Source organism: Bison bison, unplaced genomic scaffold, assembly GCF_000754665.1.
Source record: "Bison bison bison isolate TAMUID 2011002044 unplaced genomic scaffold, Bison_UMD1.0 scf7180017864366, whole genome shotgun sequence".
NCBI classification, from domain to species: domain Eukaryota; kingdom Metazoa; phylum Chordata; class Mammalia; order Artiodactyla; family Bovidae; genus Bison; species Bison bison.
In genome coordinates, this window is record NW_011494938.1 from 2,804,864 (window position 1) to 2,823,908 (window position 19,045).

A 19,045-nucleotide genomic window follows, 5' to 3' on the forward strand; every position below is an offset into this window, starting at 1 on the left:
AACTTGCAGATGTTCAAGCTGGATTGAGAAAAGGCAGAGGAACCAGAGATCAAATTGCCAACATCTGCTGGATCATCGAAAAAGGAAGAGTTCCAGAAAAACATCTACTTTTGCTTTATTGACTACACCAAAGCCTTTGACTGTGTGGATCACCACAAACTGTGGAAAATTCTTAGAGATATGGGAATACCAGACCACCTGACCTGCCCTCTTAGAAATCTGTATGCAGCTCAAGAAGCAACAGTTAGAACTGGACATGGTACAACAGAATGGTTCCAAATAGGAAAAGGAATACGTCAAGGATGTACATTGTCACCCTGCTTATTTAATTTATATGCAGAGTACATCATGCGAAATGCCAGGCTGGATGAAGCACAGGCTGGATGAAGCACAGGCTGGAATCAAGATTACCAGGAGAAATATCAATAATGTCAGATATGCAGATGACACCACCCTTATGGCAGAAAGTGAAGAAGAACTAAAGAGCCTCTTGATGAAAGTGAAAGAGGAGAATGAAAAAGTTGGCTTAAAACTCAAGATTCAGAAAACTAAGATCATGGCATTTGGTCCCATCACTTCATGGAAACAGTGAGAGACTTTTTTTTTGTCGGGGGCAGTGGTGGGCGGGGGTGCTCCAAAATCACTGCAGATGGTGACTGCAGCCATGAAATTAAAAGACGCTTGCTCCTTGGAAGAAAAGCTATGACCAAAACAGCATATTAAAAAGCAGAAAAAAAAAAAGCAGAGACATTACTTTTCCAACAAAGGTCCATCTAGTCAAAGCTATGGTTTTTCCAGTAGTCATGTATGGATGTGAGAGTTGGACCATAAAGAAAGCTGAGCGCCGAAGAATTAATGCTTTAGAACTGCAGCATTGGGGAAGACTCTTGAGAATCCCTTGGACTACAAGGAGATCCAACCAGTCCATCCTAAAGGAGATCAGTCCTGAATATTCATTGGAAGGACTGATGCTGGAACTGAAACTCCAATACTTTGGCCACCTGATGAGAAGACCGACTCACTGGAAAAGACTCTGATGCTGGGAAAGATTGAAGGCGAGAGAAGGGGACGACAGAGGATGAGATGGTTGGATGGCATCACCGACTCAATGGACATGAGTTTGAGTAGGTTCTGGGAGTTGGTGATGGACAGGGAAGCCTGGTGTGCTGCAGTCCCTGGGGCCGCAGAGTTGGACACGACTGAGTGACTGAACTGAACTGAACTCTCATAACGACATATATGAAGTTCAACCCTGAAGATGGCTAAACATATCAGAAACCTTCCTGTAATGACATATATGAAGTTCATCCCTGAAGATGGCTGAACATAACAGAATGTCTTACTTGATATTCTAAACACTTCTTTGTCTTTTGAAAATAGCTTGCTTTCCTTTTTAAATAAACCATTAAATTATCTAAATTATAGCATAAGGTTGAAAATGTCTCTCTCAATCCAGCACCTGGAATACTTCACTATTTTTTTTGATGTGCCACACAGCTTGCAGGATCTTAGTTCCCCGACCAGGGATGGAATCTGTGCCCCTTCCAGTGGAACAGAAGCTCGGAGTCCTAACTACTGGACCACCAGGGAATTCTCAGTATCTAGAATATACTTTCGGAGAAGGCAATGGCACCCCACTCCAGTACTCTTGCCTGGAAAATCCCATGGATGGAGGAGCCTGGTAGGCTGCAGTCCATGGGGTTGCGAAGAGTCGGACACGACTGAGCAACCTCACTTTGACTTTTCACTTTCATGCATTGGAGAAGGAAATGGCAACCCACTCCAGTGTTCTTGCCTGGAGAATCCCAGGGACGGGGGAGCCTGGTGGGCTGCCGTCTATGGGGTCGCAGAGAGTTGGACACAACTAAAGCAACTTAGCAGCAGCAGCAGCAGCAGCAGAATATACCTTAGATGCTTTAATTCGACCTGGCATTTTGTGGCCCCAGTCATGGATGCCGACAAAAGAATGCCATTTACCTTTCTCAAGATATGTTAATAACATGGGGTGGGGGGCAATACAGTCAATAAAAGCTAGATCACTGTAATCCAAGGGGATCTATTTTTTTTCTCCCTTTTAAGAACATTTGGGGATAATACTTTATTTCACCTCCTGCTGCTGCTGCTGCTAAGTCGCTTCAGTCGTGTGCAACTCTGTGCGACCCCATAGATGGCAGCCCACCAGGCTCCCCCATCCTTGGGATTCTCCAGGCAAGAACACTGGAGTGGGTTGCCATTTACTTCTCCAATGCATGAAAGTGAAAAGTCAGAGTGAAGTCACTCTGTCGTGTCCAACTCTTAGTGACCCCATGGACTGCAGCCTACAAGGCTCCTCCGTCCACGGGATTTTCCAGGCAAGAGTACTGGGGTGGATTTCTTTCACCTAGACTCCCACAAAACTCAGACTCACAGAGATAACGTATTCAACATTACTGCACTCACAAAATTCATCTGCCTACAATGCGGGAGACCCAGGTTCAATCCCTGGGTCGGGAAGATCCCCTGGAGAAGGAAATGGGAACCCACTCCAGTATTCTTGCCTGGAAAACCCCATGGACGGAGGAGCTTGGTTGGCTACTGTCCATGGGGTCGCAAAGAGCTGGACACGACTGAGCGACTTCACTATCACTATCACTATGCCTACTAAGAATCTGGTGCTTCCCAGGTGCCATATCATCATCATGGCACACTTTTCGTATGAACTGTGCAAAGATGCCTTTTGTTTTAAGATCCATGTGACTCTTATATCAGAACTAAAATTAGGAACTTTCCTGGTGGTCCAGTGGCTAAGACGCCACGCTCCCAATATAGGGGGCCCAGGTTTGATCCCTGGTCGGGAAATACACCCCACATGACGCAACTAAGAGTTTGCATGCTGCAACAGAGATCGAAGATCCTGAGTGCCACAACTAGGACCCAGTAAAACAAGCAAATAAATATTATTAATTAAAAAAATAATTAAAACTAGTAAGAAATGAGTGTGTGTATCCAATTCTCCTTGGACTCCACGGGCAATTTTGCACCAGTTAAGTAATCTCTGTGATTCTGTTTCCACTGAGCAAATGGTTATGCTAACAGAGAGATGACTCAGCAAAAGTGAGTCTAAAGCATTCTCTTTTGCCACTTGTCAACTCTCTTGCCTTCTGACTCTGAAGACAGGAGATAGGAACATCCAGAAACTGAAAGGGATGTAGAGAGTAAGGGGAAAGTGGAGCTGATTATCCCAGTCCCTGTACCTTCCTACCAGAGTCTCCTATAATAGGCTTGCTGAAATTACCAAAGAAATTCTGCTGAATGTTACCTACACCTTCTCCAAGCCAAGCTGTGGAGGCTCCAAGGTAGTTAAAGACAACCAACCAGAGGGCAAGGAATAGAATCCTCAGGAATATTTAGAAAACATTTTTGTTAAGGAAATGAAGAGCCAATTTCAGTCTGCTAAGGGAAAACCAATTCTGTTTTCTGTTGACCTCCCATCCTGGGCTATGTTGCTAAAGAAGCAAACAGACAGAAAGACACACACCTAAAGGAAAACCTCAAACCTCCTCTCTAACAGATTTTGTCCACACGTTTACCACCGAGCAGAGAATTAATTCTCAAGCAGTTGCCCTTTGCTAACTTTATTTTGATCTCTTTTTCTCTCTAGCTATTCAGTGTGCCAAGAGACAGCAAGCACTATGTACATTTTCCTTTGCCCCAGTGAAATTGCAGTTTTAATTATTTGTTTATGCCATTATTTGACTAAGGTATATCTCCACATCTAAACTGCAGGCTGCATGAGGGCGGGGACCTGTCTCCTGGAATGAGATAACTGAATCAACAATGATTGAATGCATGAATTAATACACGTTCTTAGCTGTCATGGATTCCTGCAAAATAAAATCCATCCCAGTTATAAGGAGACTCATTTCTTGACAGTAAGTTGGTCTTCCATGTTCTTTCAGTACATAGTTAAAGCAGATAAGCTTCTGCACCCGCTGAGCTTACCTTACTGAGCATTTCTGAAACAACCAGACCTCAAAGAGAATCTGATCAAGCAGAAAGGAAGTAGAAGACGCACGTCTTTGATTTTTTTTCCCCTTCTTCAGAAATGGCAAGAGAAAGAGCTGGGAGCCACACCCCCTCCAGCCTGTAGGTCTCCTCTCCCGCCCTCTGAGATCAGGCAGTTCAAAGATCGCTCCAGGGTTGCTGAAGTTTTATCTTTCCCTCAACTGACTTTTTAATTAGGGCAAAGCCTGAATGTATAACCGGAAGCTAAGTTCTACGCAGTTTCTATTCACTTTGTCTTTTCCCAAACACTGGATCACAACACACTGAGTCAGCCGGATCCAAGCGGTCACAAGCTCGGTACTTCCTCTCGGTCCCCGCATCCCTGGCTGCTGGTGTGGGGCAGTGTGCGCGGCGGGCCTGGGGCCCGTCGGCAGCCCGGGGCGGAATTCAACCCACCTTCCAACTCGTCAAAGCCGAGGACCACATCTGAGGCTCTGCCCTGCCTGTCTTTGACCTCCAGGGCTGTGATGGTGCAGCCCCAGGAGATGATGTCCACTCTCAGCTGCTCTGACTGCAGCTGGAACTTCTCCACTGTCCCTGCTCCCAGGGGCAGGTCTCCAAACACGGCTCTGGTCACCGAAACCATGCTGAGCTCAGGGTGTGCAGCTGCTCCAAGTCCTTCGAACTCCCGCCGCTAAACCTGTAGCTGCTGAAATTTACTGGAGAAGGGGCGGGACGCGGCTCACACTCCTCCCCTTTCTTGCCTGGATTTAGGGAGTGACCACTCCTGCAAAAAATATCCTCTGGGACTTCTCTAAATCATTCCTCTGCCCGAGGGAAGGCAAAGTTTCCAGCTAGGCTGGCAACTTCCAGTCAGTTCTTTTCTTTTGGAACCCTGACTGCACTGCATGTTGGGAATGGTAGTTTTTGGAATGTGAAATTGCATTTTGGGGCCTGTAGTCTTTCTAAACCGAAATCCTGAATCTGCAGTGTTCTACCGTTTTTCCGGCACGAGGTTCTCAACAAGCAAAGACATCCGTTAATGGTGGCTGACTTTCAGATAAGACGCTGAAAAATGAAGAGATGAGAATTAAGAATAGTGAAGGGAGGAGATCTTGGGGGGAAATTTTGATTTTTAACTCTTTGACCCAGTGGGAAAGAAGTACAAAGCTAATTTAGAAAAGGGGTAAATAACTGCAGGTTTCTCTGGACACTGACTGAGGATCCATTCTGTTTGTCCCACACAAACAACTCTGAGGTGTTTCTGCTGGAGCCACTGCGGAGAGGCTCTCCAGACTACCAGCCCGGAGTAGCAGCCTGCACAGGGTCCCATGTAGAGATTAGGACATAGTTTATATAGAGGCAGTCTCTGACTTTCTTTTCCTCAGGGAACTGGGAAAGGACCTTGGGTATATACCCACTCTTATTCCTAAAATCCAAAGTTCCTTTAAAAAGGGATTAAGGATGAATATTTATTAAGGTCCTAATAAATGTCAGATACTGTACTTTGATTGCTTCCCAGGTGACTCAGTGGTAAAGAATCCGCCTGCCAATGAAGGAGAGGCAGGTTCCTTGGGTCAGAAAGATGCCTTGGAAAAGGAAATGGCAACCTACTCCAGTATTGTTGCCTGGAAAATTCCATGGACAGAGGAGCCTGGTGGACTACAGTCCATAGGGTCGAAAAAAATCAGACCCAATTGAGTGAGTGAACACGCAGTACTTTTATTATCTCCTTTCCGTAAGCAGAAAAATGTTTTAAGTATATACTGCTTGAAAAGAGACAGAGGTCATGGATAATTGTTAGGCTTTGATGTGCCTCAGAATTATCTATAGAGATTTAAAAAAATACATATCCCCAGGCCCATACCTGGAGTTTCTGATTCTGTGAGTCTAGGGTGAAACTCAGGAATCTCCTTTTCTCACAGATTCCTCATGGTATTTTAATGCAGTCTATCTGGAACCAGACCTTGAGAAATATTGCTCCAGGTTTTGATGACTAATCTCAGATGGTTTTGGTTTTTCTTCCCCCACTGATGTCAGAGGACTAGAATAGAGATATGAAACGCCTTATTAGGATTGTCAGATAAAATACAGGGGCCTGGTATTTCTTTGCTAAATCTGTCCAGACAGTACTGGGCCTAGGAAGGGGAAGGATTCTGGAATCCTAACAACATGTTTTACTTGACTGTCTATATACTCATCTCATCTTTGCTTGATACTGATTTTGTTTTGGTTTCTAGATACTTCAGAGGGGATCCAGCTAGACAATGTGTGATCAGTTGTTTAATCATGTCCAGCTCTTTGTGGCCCCATGGACTGTAGCTGCCAGGACCTGCCAGGCTCCTCTGTCCATGTGATTCTTCAGGCAAGAATACTGGAGCGGGTTGCCATTTCCTTCTCCCGGGTATCTTCCCGAAACTGGGTCTCCTGCTTGGCAGGCAGATTCTTTACTACTGAGTTCAGAGAAGGCAAAGGCAACCCACTCCAGTACTCTTGCCTGGAAAATCCAAGGACGGAGGAGCCTGGTAGGCTGCAGTACACGGGGTTGCGAAGAGTCGGACACAACTGAGAGACTTCACTTTCACTTTTCACTTTCATGCATTGGAGAAGGAAATGGCAACCCACTCCAGTGTTCTTGCCTGGAGAATCCCAGGAACCGGGGAGCCTGGTGGGCTGCCATCTATGGGTCACACAGAGTCGGACACGACTGAAGCGAGTTAGCAGCAGCAGCAGCAGCAGCCTAGGAGGCCAGCTAGACTATGGTGAAGGCCAAAATACACCTATGTCTAGGGAATTGGGAGAATTGGGATCACGCTCTGGGAATCAAGTGCTAATAAAACAAAACTGTCTCTCAGTCATGTCTGTGTAGTTTGAAGGAATATTTAACATTCTTGTCACAAAGCCTCAATTCTCATTCATGAATCAAGGGAGTTCTGATAGAAAAGGGAAAAAGAGAACTTGCAACAAGCTTCAGTGAAGCATAACATATAATAACAAAAAGACCCAAACAAGTCAAATTATAGACTGTACTGCACTTACACAATAATGGCTAGGCACTCTTAGTGCTGCTCCATCAGAAATTCTCATAAACTCTGCCACCCTCATCAGCCCACTTAACATTTTTGTCTGATTCATACATAAGCCCTTTTGGCAATGCTGTATTAGCAAGGATGACTTAGAATCTCTTCTGTGAGCAAAAAGACCAAATTTTCTTTTCTCAGCCACCGGTTCTCAATGTTCTGCCAAGCTCATGTTGTCACAGAAATAAACAAATGCATTTGGATGGCCAAAGCCAAGTATCACTGTGGGTGTCTTGTAACTTGGCTTGGTAGAAAATGAAACATACCATGATGCCTCTCTAACAGCCTCAATTTTCCTTTAGGTTTGAACGGTTTAACATAGTGTCCCACTTTGTGCTAAGTCAGCTGTCAGGCACAAATCTTGATTTTTTCTTACCAAAGTGTCTTATTTTCCTAGTCCTACAGTAATACTTTATAGGAATATCTGTGAACTTAAAAAGAAGAGGAAGCCATTTAAATCTAAAGAAATATTCTCCATCCCAAATGCTGCTGCTGCTGCTAAGTCGCATCAGTCGTGTCCGACTCTGTGCGACCCCATAGACGGCAGCCCACCAGGCTCCCCCGTCCCTGGAATTCTCCAGGCAAGAACACTGGAGTGGGTTGCCATTTCCTTCTCCAATGCATGAAAGTGAAAAGTGAAAGTGAAGTCGCTCAGTCGTGTCCGACTCTCAGCGACCTCATGGACTGCAGCCTACCAGGCTCCTCCGTCCATGGGATTTTCCAGGCAAGAGTACTGGAGTGGGTTGCCATTGCCTTCTCCGTCCCAAATGTTGGATTGGGTTAAAAACAAAGTAGTAATTTTGAGAGTGAAGCACTGTCAAGTTTTAGGGGATATTTATTTTTACTTGGAGGGTAGAGGCTAAGGGTTTGGTTATTAGACAAAGAGTGTAAGAATTGTGATAGTTATGTCAAAGAGGAGTTACAGAGAATACCTTTTCTTTCCACCAGAGAGTGAGGTATAGGGAGAATAGGTCAAGTATAAGGTCTGTTTTTCTTCACAGATGGAGGTTAGTCCCCAAAGCTGAGTGCTAGGAGGTCAGGAATGAGGAATCTTGGTCTCTGGGCCCCACCTCCTCCTTCTACACAGAAGTGTAGAAGTGGTGGTCTGAAGTGGGCCCATCAGACCCTAAGCCCATGAAGATCAAGGCTCCAAAACCTTAAGCTGTTGACAGGCTGCTACGCAGAGCAAACTCCCCAAAGTCCTGGTGATCCAGTGGTTAAGATTCTGCACTTTCATTCACACAGCCTGGGTTCGATCCCTGGCAAGGAGCCAAGATCCCACAAGTTGGGCAGCATGGCCAATAAGAAAAAAAAAAATATGATAGTAAACTCTCTGAGATGTAGTAATAAAACCAACTCACAATACCTCACAGTTTGTCAATAAGGAGACCTAGAATAGCTTTTCAGTCAGACTGATACATTACCACCCTCCTATTTCCTTTCTCCTTGCTCAGAATTCCAATAATGTTTATTATCATTTCTTTTCATCAGACACTCAGTATGTACTATCTTCGATCATTCCTTATCTCTCCATGAATACATTTTGTTGTTGTTACTTTTTACTCAACTATTAGCTCCCTGAGTCAATTTTTTGGGACTTCCCTGGTAGATCAGATGGTAAAGCATCTGCCTACATTGGAGGAGACGTGAGTTCGATCCCTGGGTCAGGAAGATTTCCTGGAGAAGGAAATGGCAACCCACTCCAGTATTCTTTCCTGGAAAACCCCATGGACAAAGGAACCTGGTAGGCTACATACAGTCCATGGAGTTGCAAAGAGTTGGACACGACTGAGCAACTTTTTTTTCAATTTTTGACTTATATATATATATTTGTAATCCAAACAACACTATATTTGGTTTCAGATGAAAACTACTTGAATCTGGAAGCCACACATACCTGGGAGAATGGCATCAAGCTCAAGAGCGGTAGGCTTCTTCACAGTTCAATTCCTCTCCATTTCATCAATGATTTTGAAATAGCTGCTGGGGAATGTATTATGGAGACTGGTAAGTTGTTGAGGAAGATAGATTAAACTTTGCTGTATGACATGTTCATTTATCAAATAGTCAACGAATATATACCGGGCACTGTGCTAAGTGCTGATTGTACATTGGTAGGTAAAATATGACCCTTGCTTTCAAGATATTTACAATCTAAAGTCAGGTGATGTTCATCTCTATCCTCCATAAAAACGTAAGTAAAAATCTTCAAAATTCAATTCATGAATTTAGTCAATGCCAGATGAAACAAAGTCCTGAGACTGGCCTCAGATAGCTGTGATCAGGCCTGCCCAAAGATGATCCACCATAGTGGGAATATTTTAGAATTTCCTGCCTCCAAGCCCAATGACAGGCAATTTTAGCTGCTCAATAAATAACTATTGAATGAATACCTGATATACATACATATATGCTATGCTTTGTCACTCAGTCGTGTCTGACTCTTTGCTACCACATGGACTGTAGCCTGCCAGGCTCCTCTGTCCATGGGGATTCTCCAGGCAAGAATACTGGAGTGGGTTGCCATGCCCTCTTCCAGGGGATCTTCCCAACCCAGGGATCCAACCCAGGTCTCACGCATTGCAGGTGCATTCTTTATCATGCTGGTGCCAGAAAACCTGAGTTCATGAGGCACCAGCACTTACTGTCTGGGCAGTTTATTCAGCCACTCTGGGCCTCAGTTTTCTCATCTGTAAAATGGGAATATCACATGATTGACCCATCCAATTATTAATCGATCACTAGTAAATAAAGTCAGAGAAGGCAATGGCACCCCACTCCAGTACTCTTGCCTGGAAAATCCCATGGATGGAGGAGCCTGGTAAGCTGCAGTCCATGGGGTCTCTAAGAGTCAGACACAACTGAGCGACTTCGCTTTCACTTTTCACTTTCATGCATTGGAGAAGGAAATGGCAACCCACTCCAGTGTTCTTGCCTGGAGAATCCCAGGGATGGGGGAGCCTGGTGGGCTGCCATCTATGGGATCACACAGAGTCAGACACGACTGAAGTGACTTAGCATAGCATAGCATAGTAAATAAAGTGTTAAAAATTTACTGAGCACCACATTAAGCACCCCTATGAGTCAACACTATCATCTCAAACAGAAATTGAGGCTTAGAGAGATAAAGTAACTTGTGCAAGATCATGTGATTATAAGCCAGGAAACCAAGATTTATCCTGGGCAGCTTGACTACAGAGATAGGGGCATTTGGCCACTTCCTTATATGCTGCTAGTATTATGGTTAACTGATAACATGGATTCCAAAGCACTAACTGAACTCTAAAACATTACATCAATGTAAACTAGTCATCTTCTAATTTTATGGTAATTACAAGTTTTAAAAAATCAGTTTCTGAAAGTAGGTTCAAGATGGCATTGTATTCACTTACTGTAGTTAAAGAAGGGCCCAAGGAGAAGAACTAGTCCTTGGCACCCAAAGACCTTGGAAACAAGACACTCATCACTTCTGGACCCTTTATATATTCATTTTTTATTTGTTATTATGTCTCCTGCCAAGAAAATGAAGCTCCAAGACAGCAGGAAATCCCAGTACCTAGGACAGATTAGCAGATAACTAAAAAATATTTGCTGAGTGAATGTTTGAGTGCCAGAAAGGATGAGAAACATCTCTTATATCAATACAAAGCTGGTGAAAGTCTCAATTCATATAACCACTCTTGAGGACAACTCATCAATATCTAGTAAAATCAAATTGCATATAACTCATCAATGGTCCATAACCCAACAATTATATTCCTTGTAATATACCATAGATGATCTTTTGCATATAGGCACAAAAATATTTATGGCCGTAGTATGCATAAAAGTGAAAATTTGCTAAAAAAGTGAAAATTTATTTTTGTTGTTTTTTTTAAAGATTTTTTTTAATGTGGACAATTTATAAAGTCTTTATTGAATTTGTTACAATATTGCTTCTGTTTTATGTGTTTTTTTTTTTTTGGCCATTCGGTATGTGGGATCTTAGCAGGAATAGAACCTGCACCCACTGCATTGAAAGGCAAAGTCTTAACCACTATACCACCAGGGAAGCCCCAAAAGAATGAGAATTTGGAAACAACGTAAGGTCTGTCAATTGAAAAAGGAATAAAAATATTGTGGTAGATCCATATTCCATAATGGAATATAGCATAAAAGGAAATGAAGCATAACAGGCTCCGCAGGACCTCAAGCATGTATTTCATAATTATGATACTTAAGGGAGAAAAAGATCAGTGGCAGAAGGATACAGATACATCATTTATTGTTGTTGTTTAGTTGCTAAATCATGTCTGACTCTTTGCAATCCCGTAGATTGTAGCCTGCCAGGTTCCTCTATCCATGGGATTTCCCAGGCAAGAACACTCGAGTAGGTTGCCATTTCCTTCTCTAGAGGATCTTTCTGATCCAGGGATTGAACTGGCTTTTACTGCATTGACAGGTGAATTCATTACCACTGAGCTACCAGGGAAGCCCATATCATTTATGTCAAATGCAAAATTTTATAAAGCACACTAGATATCCCAGCATTCAAGACATTAGTCTAGAGTCATTTAGGTTGGTAAATTGTACAGCTAGGATTTGAATCCAGAGCACTCTATCAAAATGCCACTGGTAAACACTGATAGTCAGATATGGATTAAACCCTATAGTGCTCTGTAAACTTTGGTGATTGATCTTTACTCGGAAAATCCCATGGACGGAGGAGCCTGTTAGGCTACAGTCCGTGGGGTTGCAAAGAGTTGGACACGACTGAGCAACTTCACTTTCACTTTAGTTTGAGTCAGTGGTGGTGCCAAGGGACTGGCCTGGAGGGTTGGTTGGGTCTTTTCTTCCTCCCATTCTTTGATATGACTAATAGAAGTTTAAGCAAATTATGTAAAGCAGCTTTAAAACAAGTCCCTCATCCATTCCCTCTGATTTAACTACAACACCTATTTATATAAATTCTGGGGCCACAGCTAGCCTGAACACATTATTTTCTTTTATACAGACTAAGTAGCTACTTCTAGGAATCTTTTGTGATAGCAATACTCTCAAAAGTCAGAATGTTTTTTATTTCTGAAAAGTATAAACCAACTCAAGCTTGGCTTAGGCAAAAAAGGGAATTTATTGACTAACAGCAAAAACTCTAAAGATGTTCAGGCATGTTCAGGCATGGCTGGATCTGGACTAAAACTATGTCATTAGGACCTGGTATTTCTCTTCCTCTTGTTTCTGTTTTCCACAATGTTGGCCCTTGTCTCAGCATTCCTTTTCTATCTATGATTTTTAGTATCCCCAGGCTTATATCATCCTATATTCCAATCTTGCGTGTGTGCGAAGTTGATTCAGTCATGTCTGACTCTTTTCGACCCTATGAGCTGTAGCCCATCTGTCTGTGGGATTCTCCAAGCAAGAATACTGGAGTGGGTTGCCATGCCCTCCTCCAGGGGATCTTCCTGACCCAGGGATCGAACCCGCATCTCTTCCACCTCCTGCATTGGCAGACAGGTTCTTTACCACTAGTGTGACCTGGGAAGCCCACACAGCAATCTTAGAATAAAGCAAACTTCACATTCCCAATAATATCAACAAAAGTCCCAGTATTGAATCGCACTCAGTCACGTGCTCTTCTGAACTGATTAACTGGTAGTTGGTAGGTGGAGTCAGGCTCACCCAAGAATATGGACTGTGAGAGTGGGGAGGGGTTATTCCCTAAGGGAAAATCTGGATGTTATTTCCAAAGAGAAAATGGATACTGATCAGGCAAAAACAACATGTCCTCACCAAAAAGAGTAATGTCATTAGGGTATTAGAAATTAGAAATAAAAAATAGCTACGTAGGGAGTCCTTGTAGAGAGTTCAAGCATTTAGAATATTTTGACACACCAAAATACGTGTCTCCTATGGAAAACAGTGTGGATATTCCTTAAAAAACTGGAAATAGAACTGCCTTATGATCCAGCAATCCCACTGCTGGGCATACACACTGAGGAAACCAGAAGGGAAAGAGACACGTGTACCCCAATGTTCATTGCAGCACTGTTTATAATAGCCAGGACATGGAAACAACCTAGATGTCCATCACAGATGAATGGATAAGAAAGCTGTGGTACATATACACAATGGAGTATTACTCAGGCATTAAAAAGAATACATTTGAATCAGTTCTAATGAGGTGGATGAAACTGGAGCCTATTATACAGAGTGAAGTAAGCCAGAAAGAAAAACACCAATACAGTATACTAATGCATATATATGGAATTTAGAAAGATGGTAACAAGAACCCTGTGTACGAGACAGCAAAAGAGACACTGATGTATAGAACAGTCTTTTGGACTCTGTGGGAGAGGGAGAGGGTGAGATGATTTGGGAGAATGGCATTGAAATATGTATAATATCATATATGAAACGAGTCGCCAGTCCAGGTTCGATGCATGATACTGGATGCTTGGGGCTGGTGCACTGGGATGACCCAGAGGGATGGTGGGAGGAGGGAGGTGGGTTCAGGATGGGGAACACGTGTATGCCTGTGGCGGATTCATTTCAATATATGGCAGAACCAATACAATATTGTAAAGTTTAAAAATAAAATAAAATTTAAAAAAAAGGAAAAGTAAAAAAAAAAAAAAGAAAAGAATACATGTCTCTCATGAAGAACTTTCAACATTTTGCTCTTTCCCGGCTGGAACCATGGAGGGTGCAGAAGAGAAGAAAAAGAAGGTTCCTGCTGTGCCAGAAACCCTTAAGAAAAAGCGGAAGAATTTCGCAGAGCTTAAGATCAAGCGACTGAGAAAGAAGTTTGCCCAAAAGATGCTTCGAAAGGCAAGGAGGAAGCTTATCTATGAAAAAGCTAAGCATTACCACAAGGAATACAGGCAGATGTACAGAACTGAAATTCGAATGGCTAGGATGGCACGAAAAGCCGGTAACTTCTATGTACCCGCGGAACCCAAATTGGCGTTTGTCTTCAGGATCAGAGGTATCAATGGTGTGAGCCCAAAGGTTCGAAAGGTGCTGCAGCTCCTTCGCCTCCGGCAGATCTTCAACGGCACCTTTGTGAAGCTCAACAAGACATCAATTAACATGCTGAGAACTGTGGAGCCATACATTGCATGGGGGTACCCAAATCTGAAGTCTGTAAATGAATTGATTTACAAGCGTGGTTACGGCAAAATCAACAAAAAGCGAATTGCCCTGACAGACAACGCATTGATTGCTCGATCTCTTGGGAAATATGGAATCATCTGCATGGAGGATCTGATTCATGAGATCTATACCGTTGGAAAACGTTTCAAAGAAGCAAACAACTTCCTGTGGCCCTTTAAATTGTCTTCTCCACGAGGTGGAATGAAGAAAAAGACCACCCATTTTGTAGAAGGTGGAGATGCTGGCAATAGGGAAGACCAGATCAACAGGCTTATTAGAAGAATGAACTAAGGTATCTACCAGGATTATTATTGTAATCTGGTTAATAAACAATCGAAACAAATTGAAATGTACTGTCTTGGTTGACTTTTATCTTTCCTTTGCAAATCTTGGTGCGAGAAGATTAAGTCAAATCAACAGCCTAGCTTCTTGGATGCAAAACTTACGGTCCAGCCTGTGTCTTGTGAAAAACATTCCTTGGGTTTATTGAAAATTTTCCTGTACAAAAAACAATCCTGATTTTCCATTTTCAGTTGGCCAAACTGGGTCTAATCTAAGAAAGCCTATGTCACAGACTTTTGTGCATGATTAAAAGTTCAGTTTACAGATTAAAAATGTTGCAGAAATAAAAAAAAAAAAAAAAGAACTTTCAACATTTTGTCAGTGGTTTCAGTAGCAGGTGTTGCCACATCCTCACATCTATTCTTGTTTCATCTTTGCCTTTTCTCTTGACTAATGTGGTATTGATGCAACCCTGCTTGAACCTTTCTCAACATTGTCAATTACTCTGCTGCTATTCAAAGGACAAGAGCTATCAACATTTTAAAGCACCAGGGACTGGTGGAAGACAATTTTCTGGAAGACAATTTTTTCACAGTCCAATGGGGTGCAGTGGAAAATGGTTTACAGATTATTTGAGAGCTTTACATTTATTGTGCTCTTTATTTCTGTTATTATGTTATAATATATAATGAAATAATTATGAAACTCACCATATTGCAGAATCAGTGGGAGCCCTGAGTTTCTTTTCCTGCAACTAGACGGTCCCATCTGGGGGCGATGGGGAACGACTGTAAATACAGACGAAACTTAGCTTGCTACTGACCTCCTGCTGTATGGCCTGGTTCCTAACAGGTTGAGAACCCCTGAACATCCTAGAGAGAATGCTAGCTCAGATTCAGTCTAGCCTGATGGATATTAATCCTTGCCTTGTCAGATCAGGGAATTGCTCTCCAAGTTTATCTGAACTCCATTTCTCATGACATGGAATCTTATGTCAAAACTCACAGGTGTATATAATTCTTGGCATAAAATAGCTTTCAAAAAACATTTTAAGGGATTTCTCTGGTGGTCCGGTGGTTAAGACTCCACCCTCCCACTGCAGGAGGTGCAGGCCTCATTCCTGATGGTGGGGAGGGGACTATGATGCTGTGCGGCACAGCTAAAAAAAAAAAAAATTTTTTTTAAGATTATCTTACTCAAAAAAATGTGGAAAATCCACTCTCATGATTTTGCCAGGCTGATTCAGTAAGCTTGAATTCAGTCCCTTTCATATCTTCTCATCACGGGAAACATAGTGTCATTTTCTTAATTCCTATCTGCTATACCACTTGTTCAAGAGGTCCCAACACTATTACAGTTTCTTGCTTTTGGATAGATCATGTTTGGCTCAGCTTAAATAATAAATTTCTAACAAGATGTAACAATAGTGGCTTAAAAGAGATACAAATTGACTTCTTTCCTAAAAACAGTCCTGAGGGAGGTAAGTGAGATTCTAGGATTTTACTTTGTTTGCAAGTTAATGAATTACTGTTTCACAGATGCTGGTTGAAGATACAAGATTCCTAGGTCTGAGACAAAAGTTTTAGCTACTTACTGCATTCAAGCAGAACGGGCATTATGTTGGTATTGGTTCCTCATGCCCTTCAAAACCCATGGAGGCAGCATGAAAGGACCAGTGGGTTTGAGAGTCAACTGGAACTACCACTTTTACAGTGAGGGAGAGCAAGCCTGCTTTTTGTTTGAGAGAAGATAATACCTTATCTCTTGAGCCTGCTCATTGCAAATTCAACTCAGAAAATGGTTGGCTAAAGAGCAGTCAAGTCTTGCACTGCTGGCATACCCAAAAGGGGTGTTCAGGGATGCTCAGGCTCACAATTGCTTGTCTCAACAGGTCATCCAAGGTTAGGATGGCAGTTCTGCTTGATGTGGTCATCTGGGACCTAGGTTCCCTCTAACCTGTTGCTTCATCTGTAGGGTGTGGCCTAACGTCCACTTAGCTAATGAGGTATGCTGCCTTGTCCCCATATAGAGGACTGGGGTAGAGAAGAGGAGATAGGGACTGCTGGAGAAAAGGGAGCCACCTCCCTTTGAGGACACATACTAAATGTTGTATACTTCATTTCCCTTCATCTCCCATTGGCCAGAATGCATTCATATAATCATATCAAACTTTAGGATATGTTGGGAAATGTATAGACTTTATTCTAGATATTCTATTGTGGTGTATGTGGTTTAGTCCCTAAGTTGTATCTGACTCTTCGCGACCCCGTGGACTGTAGCCTGCCAGGCTCCTCTGTCTACGGAATTTCTCAGGCAAGAATACTGGAGTGAACCCAGAGATGGAACCCAGATCTCCTGCTTGGCCAATTCTTTACCACTAAGATACCTGGGAAGTCCTCCCACTGTTTCTTCATAATAATAACCTGAGCCTGTGGCTTGGGTGTGTACTGGTCACAGCCAGAAATCTATGAGTACAAACTACAAGTCCCATACTTTGAAGGCATTGCCCAAAGTGAGAAGACAAAGGAATCATATGACTTTCAGGGGTCTGGAAGAAGATAGAGAATTTACTCTAGATAATGGTATGTTTGTGATTAAGGTTCTGGAGGCTCCAAGGATAGGATCAGTGTGGCAAGGTCTGAAGGAGTTCTAGCTGGAGAAGTTTATTATGCCCAGAGGTGGGTGGTACAGGTTTGGGAACCATTTTGATGGTGATGTGTTCATTGATTGAGGAAGAGCCCAAACCACACAGAATTTCCCCCCAACCCTCATATAAGTGTCTCCCATAAAAGACATTGAAAACTCCAAGTCAGTTGGCCCAGACAAGGGCTATTTCTGTCATGGAAGAGGAGACAGAACCAAGTTGGAGGGAAAGATTTCCAAGAGTCAGTGTTGACCCAATATAGTTACAATAAAGAATTTCCTAAGGCTGACTAGGAGTTGCCTGGCACTCTCCTTAGTAACACTCAGTTGAGGTTCCTGGGATGACTGTGCATTTGGCAGGTGTTTTTCTCTAGATAATGGTGACTCTGGAGTATAATCTTCTAGTCCCAGGGAAGCTTCTCCTTCATGGAAGACTTGAGCCTCTGCTCAAAGTAGAAGCACTTGGCCAGTTCATACGACTTGGACTTCAGCACATTAGGCCTCCATCAGCTCCCTTACAAAATTGACTGTGTCCCTCTCCCTACAGGTGGGTAAGACAATTATTGACCAGGTTAATTTTGTCCTGAGCAGGGTTATAGCAGAAGAAATCCTTGTCAAAAATTATCACATACTAAAAAAAAAAAAAAAAACTAGGAATGAGCCCCCTTTGAATGATTTCAGGTATGCCACCAGGTGTACCAAGAGGTGTAGCATCGATTGATAAAACTATGTGGATTCTCCAGGAAGAGGAAGAGAGAAGAGAAGGCAAGGAAGTGAGGGGACAGCATTCTAACATCAAACTCTGGGAGCACAGGAGGCCTTTCAGAGGTGAGGCCAAGATAGGAAGGCTTATCAGAAAAGACTTTACCTGGTCTCCTGGGGCACATTCTAGTGGACATAGCTGAGTAAGTTTATTGCAGCAACTTTGAGGCCTGAGGAAAGGCTTGACCACTGAAAAATAGCCAGAAGGAACAGCGGCAGAGAATCTAGTTAGAGGGAAGAGGTCTGGCAGACACAAATGACCAGGTTCAAAAGGTTTTGAAGCAGCTCAGGTGGGGTCCAGCCAGAGTTAAGGCAGTCAGCTAGTCCATGGATGATTCCAGTAAATGAGCTTGTACCCTGTTGTAGAGCAGGCCCTTTGCTCCCTGGCTTGTTGGAGACTGTCTTCTGGGTGTGCTACTGATTACAGTCTACGTCAGAAGCTGATAGGCAAATTCTGCCCTCCTTTTGGGTAGGCTTGAACAGAGAAAATTTTAGCCCCGCTTCTTTCCCTCTTCAAAAGGTTAACACTGAATTTAGGTCAGAGAATTGCAGCGGAATTGACTGTTTCTTCTGGGCTCAAGCACATTCTGTAAAGAAGTGTGGTTAAGCAAGGGCCAGGTGAAGTCAGGAGGAGACAGAATGTATGTAGTGGTTTTTTCTGACACCCCTTTTGGCACTAAATGTATGTTGTTCTTCCACATGCCAACCAATTCTATGACACTAATTGGGTCCTCAGCAATTCAATTCCCACCCTATCTACCAAGAATTAGGGTCAGATCCCATGAGTTAAGGGGCTCAGTCTCATGTGACTGCCCTTACTTCAAACCAGCTACAAATGGGATACCTGAGAAACCCACTCTTCTGGCTGGCTAACTACAAATCTGGGAGTCCCCATGGGCTCCCCTCAGCATTGTTAATATTCTAGAATGACATAAAACTCCTCAACTTATGTCTACCAGTTCCTTACAAAGAATATAAATGAGGGACCGCCAAAAAGATGTGTCAGAGAAGGAAAAAAATTTCCTTTACCTTTCTAGGTTCTTCTGATTAGTCTAAGAATTAAATTGACTTGAGACAGATTAACAGAACAAAATGAAACAAAAAGTAATAACATGTATACCTGGAAGAGACCCAGGAAAGCTGAGTAACTCACCAAAATGGCC

At 42.9% G+C, this 19,045-nt stretch overlaps 1 protein-coding gene and 1 pseudogene across 2 annotated transcripts in view; one reads left to right on the forward strand and one right to left on the reverse strand.

The window, feature by feature from the left end:
* GALM (galactose mutarotase (aldose 1-epimerase)) overlaps positions 1–4,873 on the reverse strand; it is a 56,389-nt gene extending 51,516 nt beyond the window's left edge. The window contains exon 1 of the mRNA XM_010855584.1: positions 4,441–4,873. Coding sequence (XP_010853886.1) covers positions 4,441–4,630 — 190 coding nt within the window. The 5' untranslated portion in view covers positions 4,631–4,873. The remainder of the gene's footprint in view (positions 1–4,440) is intronic.
* An 8,844-nt stretch (positions 4,874–13,717) lies between these two features.
* Positions 13,718–14,544, forward strand: LOC104999949 (annotated as a pseudogene). The gene has a single exon (XR_826676.1). The product of XR_826676.1 is annotated as a 60S ribosomal protein L7 pseudogene (transcript).
* Positions 14,545–19,045: the final 4,501 nt, after the last annotated feature.